Source organism: Carya illinoinensis, chromosome 5 (genome assembly GCF_018687715.1).
Source record: "Carya illinoinensis cultivar Pawnee chromosome 5, C.illinoinensisPawnee_v1, whole genome shotgun sequence".
NCBI lineage: Eukaryota > Viridiplantae > Streptophyta > Magnoliopsida > Fagales > Juglandaceae > Carya > Carya illinoinensis.
In genome coordinates this window covers 31782855-31795796 of record NC_056756.1, presented here as the reverse complement: position 1 = coordinate 31795796, position 12942 = coordinate 31782855, and the positions used below count along the sequence as shown (strand labels likewise).

The 12942-nt window shown below is 34.7% G+C and overlaps 2 protein-coding genes across 2 annotated transcripts; one reads left to right on the top strand and one right to left on the bottom strand.

Annotated features, from left to right (window-relative positions):
- Positions 1-1677: 1677 nt before the first annotated feature.
- On the bottom strand, positions 1678-5062 carry LOC122311895 (protein SIEVE ELEMENT OCCLUSION C). Its single transcript, XM_043126657.1, has 7 exons — positions 4652-5062; positions 4272-4379; positions 3746-4191; positions 3447-3562; positions 3216-3343; positions 2490-2978; positions 1678-2373 (listed from the first exon to the last, which is right to left on the bottom strand). Exons 1-7 carry the CDS (start codon positions 4838-4840, stop codon positions 1777-1779), a joined length of 2073 nt encoding a protein of 690 aa, XP_042982591.1. The 5' UTR covers positions 4841-5062; the 3' UTR covers positions 1678-1776.
- Positions 5063-10197: 5135 nt separating this feature from the next.
- On the top strand, positions 10198-11943 carry LOC122311896 (cytochrome P450 86B1-like). Its single transcript, XM_043126658.1, has one exon. It carries the CDS (start codon positions 10277-10279, stop codon positions 11852-11854), a length of 1578 nt encoding a protein of 525 aa, XP_042982592.1. The 5' UTR covers positions 10198-10276; the 3' UTR covers positions 11855-11943.
- The last annotated feature ends 999 nt before the right edge of the window (positions 11944-12942 follow it).

The following is a 12942-nucleotide window of genomic DNA, read 5'->3' as shown; positions in this document are numbered from 1 at the left end:
GTTCGTTATGGTTTGTACAAGACCAGACATTGCACAATCAGTGGTAGTGGTTAGTCGATACATGGCAAATCCTGGTAAAGAGCACTAGAGTGCTGTAAAAAGGATCTTGAGATATGTCAAGGGTACCTCAAATGTCGCATTATGTTATGAAGGATCAAACTTTACTGTCAGAGGCTATGTTGATTCAGATTATGCAGGTGATCTTGACAAGAGCAAGTCCACCTCAGGTTATGTGTTTACTCTTGCTGGAGGAGCTGTAAGCTGGGTTTTAAAATTGCAGTCTATCGTTGCTACTTCTACAACGGAGGCAGAATATGTCGCAGCTACACAAGCTAGCAAAGAGGCAATATGGTTGCAAATGCTACTGGAAGAGCTCGGACACGTACAAAAGAAGGTTGATTTATTTTGTGATAGTCAGGGCGCTTTGCATTTGGCAAAGAATCCAGCATTTCATTCAAGGACAAAGCACATACGAGTTCAGTATCACTTCATTCGTGAGAAGGTGGAAGAAGGAAGTGTGGATATACAAAAAATCCATACAAAAGACAACCTAGCAGATATATTAACAAAGCCAATTAATAATGATAAGTTTATCTGGTGTCGATCCTCCTTAAGCCTAGCAGATATGTAAGCGGCATGGAGATGGAAAGTGTAGAAAAGATAGAATGATTACAAAAGTGACTTTAAGTGGGAGATATGTAGCGGTAAAGCCACTTTTATGGACTTTTATGGGTCAAAAATGGTGACTAGTTGAACTTGCATTCACATTTACTTCCGCCATCTTCCACCGCCAAAGCCACCTTTATGGGTCAAAAATGGTGGCCAGTTGACCTTGCGTTCACATTTGCTTCCGCCATCTTCCACCACCAATGCCACCTTGATGGGTCAAAAATGGTGTCTAGTTGACAACCTACATCAAGCTTGCGTTCACATTTGCTTCCACTATCTTCCACCACCAAAGCCACCTTTATGGGTCAAAAATGGTGGCTAGTTGACAACCTACATCAAGCTTGCGTTCACATTTGCTTCCGCCATCTTCCACCTCCTTTAACTCCTATAAATACATGTTTTTGCTTTTAAAAATCTATCCCATTTTGAAAGAAAAATTTAGAGAAAGAGAGAGAGTTTTAGAGAGAAAAATAGTGAGGTTTCTTCTATATATTGTCTTTCCTTTTATAATAAAGAGTGAGTTTTCTCCTTTGATAAGAGAGGGTATTGTCAATTGTGCTCTCCTTATTCAAGAGAGAAATTCTTGTAATCCTTTTGCAATAAGTGAAATTCTTCTACAATTAGAGTTCCTTATTATTTCTTTTATTCTTTCTCATTTCTACTTCAGTTGTAATTGTATGTCCCGTACCACAAGCGCCTAACAGAGGAGATTTCACGTGAGCTAAACTCCATGCTTCTCAAATAATACGAAGTAAAAGATGTTGCTTTTAACAAAGGAAAATGCTACTCTTCCCGGTACTACCGTTGGTTTTTATTTTTACTTCATGATTAAAAAAGTATATTTTAATAGTATTGTGATTATTTATTTTTTAAAAAAATTATTTAAAAATACATGTAAAAAAAAAAAAAAACATACAAAATGAACTAGCGGGAGTTCCTACCAGCTCCCAATGGGGGCCGGAGAGCCGCTCTTTAAAAAATGAGGGAATGTAAGTACAACTAGTCCACTTACCAATAACCGTAAATATATCTATATATATCTTTTATATGTTGTCTACAAGTCAGTAAATCTAAAAGGATATCCGTTGTGTAAATCTATATTTCATATCATTCGTAGACAACAAACATCTTCACGGGACGCTTACATTTCTCACAGCTTGCTGTTTCTTCAATCAACCCTTCAGCATAAGGAATGACACTTGTGTGGCTGCAATACCCAGGTAAAGGAGAAGGTTCAAAGGCACTCTTAATGGCATCCAGGAATCCCATTTTTGTCATTTTTTCTCCTCGTGAAAAAAGAGTTGAGCATTGCATGGGATCTTTTCGTTGAAGCTTCACAGTATCTGTGGAAGACCCTTTCCCCATTACAGCCCAACCCCGGTCGCTGAAATCAAGCAATGCAGACACCTCCTCTAGGATATGATCAGTATTGGCAGTCTTTCCAAGTCGAAGTTTCGATTTTCTCATCCTCTCCAATCGAAGCCAAAAGAATTGGACTTTTGTGGAAGACAGAGAACCATTCAGCTTCTCTTCAGCAATGCTGGCCAAAGTGTTCCTCACATTTTCATCCATGTTTCTCTTGCCAACATACACCATCTCAAGCTGAAAACCTTCACTTTTTATACCCCTCATTTTGAAGTTGAATTCTTGAATCCATTCTTGACCATCACTTCCATAAATGCATAGGTTTTTGCCTTCTTCTACCTGAAATCAAAGCAATCTTATGTGCTTAAGTACAAGGAGTCTAACTAGATGTGGTATTTTTAATGACAACAAAAGGTCTCAGCAAATTATGATGCTTCATTGAGTCAAGCTCATACCCAGTAAGCGAGTTGGGGATCAATATGGTCAATCACAAGTTGCAATGTCCATTGCTCCTCTTTCCAGAGCTCTTCTTCTCTTGAAGCTGAAAACGGATATGCCCGGGCTCCCCAGATCATAACCATGTCAATTGCGTTTAAGTTAGTGACAATCCCTTTTGAATCGAACACTACCATGAGCGGCTCACCCGCATATTTCCATGTTTCTTTTATATAGTTCACCACTGCTGAGCTGAGTAACCATGGCTGCCGAATTGTGTACCATGGCAAAGAGTTTGAGAAGAAGTTAAAATTTCCCACCTCTGCATCAGTCCATGCCTCAGAACATGTAATGGGAAACCATATAATCTCATAACTTCCCTTGTAATTCTTGTTGAGGGGGTGATCATATGTTTGCTGAACCAGCAGAAGTAATTCCTCCATTGGGAGGAGCTCTGGCTTTGTGATCAAGAGCATAACTACCTTGTTGTTCATTTCAGACACACCAAACTGTCATAGAACAGAAAGGAAATGGCAAATTCAGAGGAAAAGTACATATGAACTTACGTGTAAACTAACAAACATAGCTATTGAGGATAAATGGGACCACTTCTCAAACATTTCTTTTCAGAAGACATGCAACATTCGTTACTTTAGCCAGACGCAATATATAACATTCCAGTAGCATTTTTTGACGGCATGACAATCTTTTTTCTGATTCGAAACAGCTGCTGGAGAGAATTAGACCTTTTCCTGCGAGGGACAATACTTAAGTGGCAGGTCATCCGTCAAAGCACATAACATACTGAGCACCTCCTGATTGTCCAAGGGGGTCTGCTGAAAGAGATTCGATAGTTTCTGCCATATCTTTGTCTCTGCAAATTTAGAATTAGATAACATCATTATAGAAATAGACAACCTACACTCAGAGAACAAGTATAAGGCTTCAAAATTGTTTTAAAGAATCTAAGTAGTTACCTGTTTGTTTATGGCACAGATCCACCTGCCGTCTGAGGCGGCTGCATATCCTGTTTAACCTAAAAACCAAACTTGAGAGCTCCCAAGTTGCAATTATTGTTGAATCTGAATACCACCTGTACAGAGTTCAGCCATTTTATTTCAAAAGATTTTGTGAACAGTCTCAATTCTAACCAAAATGATCAATTATGTCAAATACAGTAAACTATGCTTCAAATATTCCTCATAATACGATATAAAAAACGAAGCAGAGAAAGAAATCAGCATATGTGTAGGCCAATTGAAGAGAAAGAACATGCACTTGCTCAGGTTGAATGGCTATGAAATCTGAGATTTGAGAAGAGCATGTAAAGACACTTCGAGCAACCCAATAAGCAGCTTCAGGAATGCAAGCCTTGGTGATAGAAATCTCCTTATCCAGATCTACATGAGAAAGAGGCAAGCCTTCAAACTTGATGACACACTTTGTCACATCGACCATTGTCTTGATCAACAGGCTCAGTGCCTTGAATCGCGGCTTCAATTTGCTGAAATCTTTAGGCAACTGCTTAAGCATTCCAACTGATACTGCCAAAGGATCTCGAGGATCGAGCTGCATTAGGAGCCAAAATTTCCCATATCTTGTCGCAAATGCTGTGAGTACTAGAACCATTTTCGCATCCCATTTATACTTCCCTAGAAAATCAAACAAAAACATCGTTCTCGTGTGTAGATCATCTTCACCAGAACATGACTTGCAGAGTATCTGCATTACAACAAATGTATGATATTATGTATGTGTGCGAATCTGCACATGAGAGAAAGAGAGAGGGAGAGAGAAATTGCCTGGCTTGAAATCTTGTAAATGGCCTGTCCAAGTAGTTCTTGGGAACCAAATGCTTCAGCGTTGTCTTCATTATACTTTCCAATAGCATCAAAATGTAAATCAGAAACCTGCAAGAAACGTTTGCAATCGAATAAACAAGTGTAGAGCTGCATTAGGACCCAAAAGTACTCAACAAACTACAGTCTTAACATATTCATAGATTTGATGGTTCGTTTCACAAACACGAGGACAAAAGACACTGAATTCTTATTTGACATGTTACTTCAGAGACCTTACATCCAACGAAAGCAGCATCTATGAAAAATTTTGCCAAAACTGATAATCGAAAGTGCTTTATAATTCATTACAAAGGAACAATATATATCCCAATGTTACCGACCACAGGGGTTGCCGGTGCTTCCGAGGTACTAGCAGCATATAGCAGGATGTGCTCCGTTACACGAAGCAATAGCTCAGAATCAAGACGACGACCATCAGGTTCATGGGTAAGGTGGAGCTTCTTTATCATGATATCTTCGTCAAAACTTGATGAAGATTGCGAGAAGGGATCGTTTCGGAGCCAGTTCATGGGTGCAGATCAAGTAATGGTAGCACACTAAGCATGGACTCAAGAGTTAATGTAGTAATAAATATACGAGCTGCTTTAATTCAAGTAAATATATGGTACTTGTGATCATGATGAACATTTGTTCTTTGCTTTAACAAATAGCTAGCAGTTTGAGATATTATATTCGATCGGCCGGGCTGCTTCATCGGTACTATGCATGTTTTGCGTGTGTGGCTCATAACATTCAGGAAGAGCACCAAATCAAGCAGACCCTCTTACTCGATCTAGGAAATATTTTGACCAGTGGACCCGAATCAAATCTAAAGCCTTTTCCTTTTGCACTTTAATTATGAAAGTAAAAAGAGAGAAGCTTAAAATAATAAATGGAGGGAATGCACCCAAAAAACTGATTAATTACATATGTTCATGTAATTAAATATTCAACATGCATGCAGACAATGGCCTAGGACTACTGAATGTTTTATTATCAGATATATGCTTAATTTGTACGAAAAGAGACTCGTCTTACATTCTCCTCATAAATTTTATTATTTAAATCTAGAATAAATTTGAATTTGGAAAATTTACAATTATTTATTGTTTTCTGATTTATTTTATTCCCAAAAAAAAAATTAATTCTAGGATATTCTCCACACATCAATTAGTGAGGAGATACGTTAAGTTGTATTTATAGACCTACTTTATTATATATTTTTTTAATTTAGTTGTTAAGGAAGTATTTTTAAATGAGTTTGTAAATTTTTTCCTTTTTTAAAAAATATTTAAGAGTATAAGAAAAAAAAAGTATGAAAAAAATGATGAAAAAATAAAAAGGCTATTTGGCCTTATCGGTGACACTCTCGTGCTACTCATCGTATTAGGAATTGTACATCAGTATCGTATTATGATTACTAGAATTTAAAGTAACCTATTATAAGGGTGTCAAATTATATTAAAGGGTTATGTTTATGTCGTGTCAAAATATATATATATATATCTAATATCTATATAGGTTAACCCTAACATGACTTGTTAAGTTTATCGTGTCAAAATTTCAAACCTTAACATAATTGGTCGTGTTGTGTTAACCCGTTTTGACCTATTAGTGAATATTATAAAATAAGTTAACACAATACAATACGATCCGTTTCAAACTATTTATGTAAATAGGTTAAATAGACTCAAAATTAACCTGTTTGACCTGATTAAATTTAGTATAATTTTATATAAATGTTAAAATCACAATATATATAAAACTTATAAAACAAACTTTTAGGTAGAATGGTATAATTATAATTTTAACTATCTTAACGTGTTATAACGGGTAAAAATGGATTAACCTATTATCAACTCATTTTGATCCGAACCCATTAAAACTAAACTCTAACCCGCTATTATCGTGTCGTATTCGTGTTGGGTTAACAGGTCGTGTAAGATATTATCACCCTTAATTATAATTGTCTAACTTTATTATTTTAGAATTATTTTACAACTCTGTATGAATTTGAGGATAGTTATGTAAAATCGAGAATTCTTTTAATGAAAAAAAAAATGATTGTATCGGTTGATTGCATGTAAAATGAATTATAAAATATTTATAAAAATATTATAGATACGTGTAGCAGTTTTTGAACGTTATATGTTCAAAACGTACAATTAATTACGACAAAATTCTCAAAGCATGGATATTAATTATTGATCGAGTGACATCATGCATGATCGATATCACGTTGGTTTTCAAAAATTTTAAGGCTTAATTTAGGCCTATTTGGTCACATCATACACTCTCATTCCGTACGTCATTAGATATTAATATTTTTAATTAAACCTAACCTTATTAACTGAAAAAATAATATATCTAATTAATTGCATTTATTTTAAGATTCTTTTAGTCTTTTAACACATGCTTATTGATTTTCTCAACCCATGATGCCTACTTCTTAGGTAGTGGTGGCAATATGTCACACGATCCGTTAACCCAATACGAACACGACACGATAATAGCGGGTTAGGGTTTAGCCTTAATGGGTTCGGATCAAAACGGGTTGACCCGTTAAGACACGATTGCTTTACGAGTTGATAACGGGTTAACCCGTTTTGACCCGTTATAACCCATTATGACACGTTAAGAAAGTTAAAGTTACAATTATACCCTTATATCTAAAAATAAAATTGTTAGAATTGCAATTTCGATATTTTTATTATTTGGATTGTAGTTTTGGACTTATAATTAGTTTTATAATTTTTATGGATATTGTAATTTTAACATTTATATAAAATTATGCTAAATTTAATTAGGTTAAAAAGGTTAATTTCAGGCCTATTCAACCCATTTATATAAATAGTTTAAAATGAGTTGTATTGTGTCGTATTAACCTATTTCGTAATATTTTCTTAATTTATTTGTTTACTTATAAAAAAAACATATTTCGTAATATTTATTAATGGGTCAAAACGAGTTGACACGACACGACCCGTTATGTTAATGGGTCGTGTTAGGGTTTGAGATTTTGACACGATAAGTTTAACGGGACGGGTTAGGGTTGACCTATATAACCCGTTAACACGATTTGACACGACACGAACACAACCAGTTAACACGATTTGACACTCCTATTCTTAGGTTTAATTTTTTTTTCTAAAATACCAATTTACTAATAATCACTAATTAATTGCTTAATTATTAAGTAAAAATAAAAATACAATCGGTCAAGATATTCCGTCTATTGTTTTAGTTCAAGAAGCATTTTCCCTGTTTTAAAACCAATGACCTAAAGGCTTAATTAGAAATTTCCATGCAAGAAGTTTCCCTATTATTTTTTTGTCTGATCTCTATGGTCATAAATTGAAAAAAATTTAGTTGTAAGCGATTTTGCCTACCAATACGTGCATCCATCTAATATAATTAGTCATAAAATAAACTTGATTGAAAATAGTATAAATTTAAATTTTGAATATTAAGCTATCAGTATTAGTACGCAAATTGATATGCAAGTTCGTTTGTACATAACAAAACTCTTAAAAATTAATATAACTCTCGAGCGCAAAATCAATTCTAGCTAATTCGTCTTCCATCTTTTTTCATTACTGCAAAACTTTAAGCACAAAATTCTCTCTCTTCTTCCATGTTTTGGTAAAGAGTACTTTGGGACGTTTCCGAATTGAATTTTTGTAACCCCCGGTTAAATTTTTAACTATTATACTTGTAAGAGCTTGGAATTATTCACCTACCAAAAGCAAGTTTAGGATCTATCTATATGTATATATCCTTTTTCTGTATATATATATATATAAAGGCAATTAGATTAAGCCCTTAGATTGGAACCGATGCGTGTGTTAATGTGACCGCTTTTCAATAATACCAAAATAAGCAACATTGGCTGTTTGTTAGAAACCTGTTGCGAAGAGACTAGGATATTTAAAGCCGTGGGGATATAGCTATGTCGAGCTAAATTTAACTCGATCCACAAAATATTACTATTTACAATTCATTTCAATAATCAAACATAATCTTTTTGATCATAAACTTTCTCACAAATATATATAATCGAGTAATTAAAAAAAAAAAAGTCTCAATCTAATGAACTAAAGATCAGTAGAGATGCTGAATTCGAACCTAAGCGTCGAATTTAGATGGCTCGATTGCCTCAAAACCAATAACATTTTATTTAGATGTTATATTAATTATTACAAAATGATCATGATTATATCAAATAAGATATTCATTATTCTTTGATCAATTATACATTAATATAGAACAAAAAAAATTAATTATTCGGTGCTTTCGGTACTCTTGGACTCTTCATTAATTGCAACGTCGGCGAGGTGCTTAATTAATAGTAATTAGATTACTAAGCCTAGCTAGGGCTGAATTGCATTAATATTTATAATGTAGGGCCTGTGTAAAATGCTTGGAGGACATGCATCCATGTCTTCAGCTTTGCGTTAGCAATCAAGTGAGCTGTCAGATTGACTTTTTGGGCGTAGATCATGTTCTCTTTTATAAAAGATTAAAAGAATAATATGGTACTGCCTTTAATTTGGTTTGCTTTTTCTAGCTGAGGGCCATAGGCCATTGCTTGCTTTTATAAACAAAGTCTTCGGAATTAAGTATTCTCAGCAAATTTTTCTCGTTAGGAAGTTGTCGCAATTGTCTCGTCTTTTGACCATTTGCGGCGAAATGAAAAAAATAAATAAATATTACAATCGCCGTAACAAATGCCTATTTTTTTTGTGCAAACAATATATGGACACTGGCAACTAATCACCTGAAATAATTGTCTTTCCTACGATTTTTATCTCACAAGAAAAGAAAATTAATTAAGGTTTTGTTTTAGATTAATTCATCACATCCTATTTCATCTCCTTTTGAAAAATATCACTCAAACATAAATATTTTTTAATTTCAAATTTTCAATTTTGTTATCTAATCATTACAACTTCTAAATAAAATACAAAAAATAATTCAACTTTTTTAAATTTTAAAATATCAATTATATTCTAAATAATATTTTATATAACTTTATAATAATTTTGTTCAATTTTTTTCTCTCTCGTTTCTCAAAACCTAATAAGACGTCTTAATTTAAATCATTTTACTAGTACTGTATAGTAATAAATAATTTTTACTACTATTTATAAATTATTTCACTATTATTTATATATTTCTCATCTCATCTCAGCTTATTCTCCAAACAAGAGTCTTAAGACCGTAAATTAGTGTCCATGTGGTGATACGGCTTATTCTTCTTTTTAACTGCTTTTAACATCAAGTGATTGATTGTCCCACAAATCTTCTCGTGTTCATGATCAATCACATTAGCTAGCTAGGGATCGGAGAGTAATGCTATACAGTCGTGGAGTGTGCAAACGTTACGCAATCACTTTAAAAAAGAGTGTGGTCCATGATTTGTTTTTTATATGAGTCTCATATTAATTCACCTTTTTTTAAAAGAAACTATACAGCGCTTGCATAACCATGACTGCAAATATTATTTAGATCAGAAGTCCATACATACATATATGTAGTACTTATTCATGAGATGTTACGAGTACAGGCATACTGGATTAATTTGAAAGCAATTCAATATATAGATATATATAATTAATGTCACATTCCACATGCTAATTATCTCTTTCACATGCAACATATGGCAATACGTACGTACCTTCATTAATTCTTAGGATTAGGTCCCAAATAAATTATTTGCCACGCCGATCGACCGCGTACACAATTAATTAAATTAATCTAGTACTGTCTACACGACGCTTATCTCATAATTTCATACATCGGCCGGGTCAAAGAAGCTGGTGCAACCATTAATTAATATATATTTTCCAAAGTCTATATTACAGTTTGATTAATATATAGGAGCTCACATCCTTGCGGATCTTCTTGCTTCTCTGCACGTTAAATTGAACGTTGCAAATTGATCATCAACTACAAGGGATATAGAAATGACGATAAAGGTTATTTTCTCTTCACTGAAATGGTTGGATTCTCGCTTATGTTGGGAAGTTACTATCTCCATGCTAGGAATTTTCATTCTTAGTTGTATATTACAGAGATTCGCCAACAAGCAGGGTCCAATGTTGTGGCCAGTTCTAGGGATCACACCGTCACTTTTCCTCCATTTCAACAACCTTTATGATTGGGTCACCGAGTCTTTGATCAAAGCTGGGGGAACCTTCCACTTCAGGGGAGTGTGGATGGGAGGGGTCTTTGGAATCGTAACCACTAATCCTTCCAACATTGAATATATGCTCAGGTCAAAGTTCGAGAATTTCCCCAAAGGTAAGTACTACAGAGAGAGGTTTTCTGACTTTCTTGGGGATGGTATCTTTAATGCTGACGATGAATTATGGAAGGAACAAAGGCGAATTGCAACTTCTGAGATGCATTCAAGGCAGTTCGTCGAGCGCTCATTTCAAACCATGAAAGATTTGGTGCACCAGAAGCTGCTGAAATTATTAGAGAAGCTCGTGGAGTCGGAGGGTACTAGTTTTGATCTCCAAGAAGTGCTTCTTCGGTTTACTTTTGATAACATCTGCACTGCTGCTTTTGGTACCGATCCTGGGTGCTTGGCCCTTGATTTACCTGAAGTTCCTTTCGCGAAAGCTTTCGAAGAAGCTGCAGAATTGACCATTTTGAGATTCTTGTTGCCACCTTTTGTATGGAAGGCAATGAGGTACTTTGGGATTGGATACGAGAAGCGGCTCAAGGAGGCAATAAAAATCGTGCATGACTTTGCTGAGAAGACTTTGGCACGTCGAAGGAACGATTTCGTTAAATTTGGCAGCTTGAATGATCATTCTGATCTCTTGTCAAGACTTATTCAAGACTCCGAACCAGATAAGAAAATGCAATTTTCGGACAGGCTTCTAAGAGATTTGTGCATTAGCTTTGTATTAGCAGGGCGAGACACGAGCTCTGTGGCATTGGCATGGTTTTTCTGGTTGGTACATAAGAACCCAGAAGTAGAAACCAGAATTCTCAGTGAGATTAATGAAATCTTGGGTTCTCGCAAGTCTAAGATTAATGAACCACGTGACGTAGTTTTTACGTCGGAAGAACTGGAAAGGATGGTGTACCTAGAGGCAGCATTATCAGAGTCTCTAAGGCTTTACCCTTCAGTGCCAATTGATGTCAAAGAAGTCAAAGGAGACGATGTTTTTCCGGACGGGACTAGGGTTAAAAATGGAGCTTGGGTTTTCTACTGTGCTTTCTCAATGGCTAGAATGGAGTCCATATGGGGAAAAGATTGCTTAGAGTTTAAGCCAGAGAGGTGGATAAAAGAGGGGCAGTTTGTGAAAGAGAATCAATACAAGTACGCTGTGTTTAATGCCGGTCCCAGACTGTGTCTGGGGAAGAAGTTTGCTTACATGCAGATGAAAATGGTAGCTGCTTCGATCCTGTTGAGGTACGAGATCAGGGTTGTTGAAGGCCATAAAATTGAACCAAAACTGACAACCACTCTTTACATGAAGCATGGTTTGCTGGTGACTCTCAACCCTAGGTTGGTCGCCAATGAATAGTCTTTAATATATTATATGAAAACACTTTAGCCATATGCGGTTAATGTTTTAACATGAATATTAATAATTAAATTTTCTATTTTCTACTATCTATGATAATAAAATAATAACCATTAGAAAATGTATCTTTCTCTATTATAGTTTAATAGAAAGTTTGACTTGATTATGAGAGAATAATCACCTTAATAATTTTATCTCCGAAAATCTCCTTATGGTTAGAGATATAATGATATTGTATATGAAAACCCTTAACCTCTTAGTGCTATTTATAAACTTCTAACCATCATAAAATTTAAAGATATTTATGTCTCACTATGACTAGTTAAACATAGATGTATTATTATCCCACTGTGACTCATTAATTAAGTAATAATAATTGAGTTAGCTATTCTTAACCCATTAGGATATAAGTGTTTGGCACATAGAGTTTTAATAAAACTCTTACATTTTTCCACTTGGCCTATATGCCCATAAAATAACATCTATCATTCATGAGTTTATTACAAGAAATTAACCATACCGCGCACGTTCATTTCTAGAAAATTTTCATAGTTCAAAATACGTTATATGAGTTCTGTAATATTAACGTCAAATCAGCTACCAATGCGAGTCATGACGATCTTCTATTATATAACCAACAAATTTCCTTCCGTATATCACAACACTAGTAACTTAATTTAACAAGATATTTAATTGGGACAATTAAGGCTAATATTGTGATGCCTTGGATTTTAATTCATGTCTATTGCAGACATTATCTTGTTATCATTCATTCAAACCATTTAACATACATATAGAGTGGAAAGACAAGAAAACAAAAACAACCATAATAGATATCTTTCAATGTCACGTAACAAAATATTCGGCATAAACAAGCGGGCATTAACGAGCCTTAGCCAAGCTGAACCGAGTTTTGTCAAGTAAGTTATTTACTAATTGAGCGGGTATCTATTTGAACGGGTGAGTTTTTCTTTTCATGAGTCAATTTTAATTTGAGTTTAACCGAACGGGTTATCGAACAAACTGGTTCATTTATAGCTCTATTACCGATAGTGGGTATCGATTATATTTTTTTTTAATTAATGGTT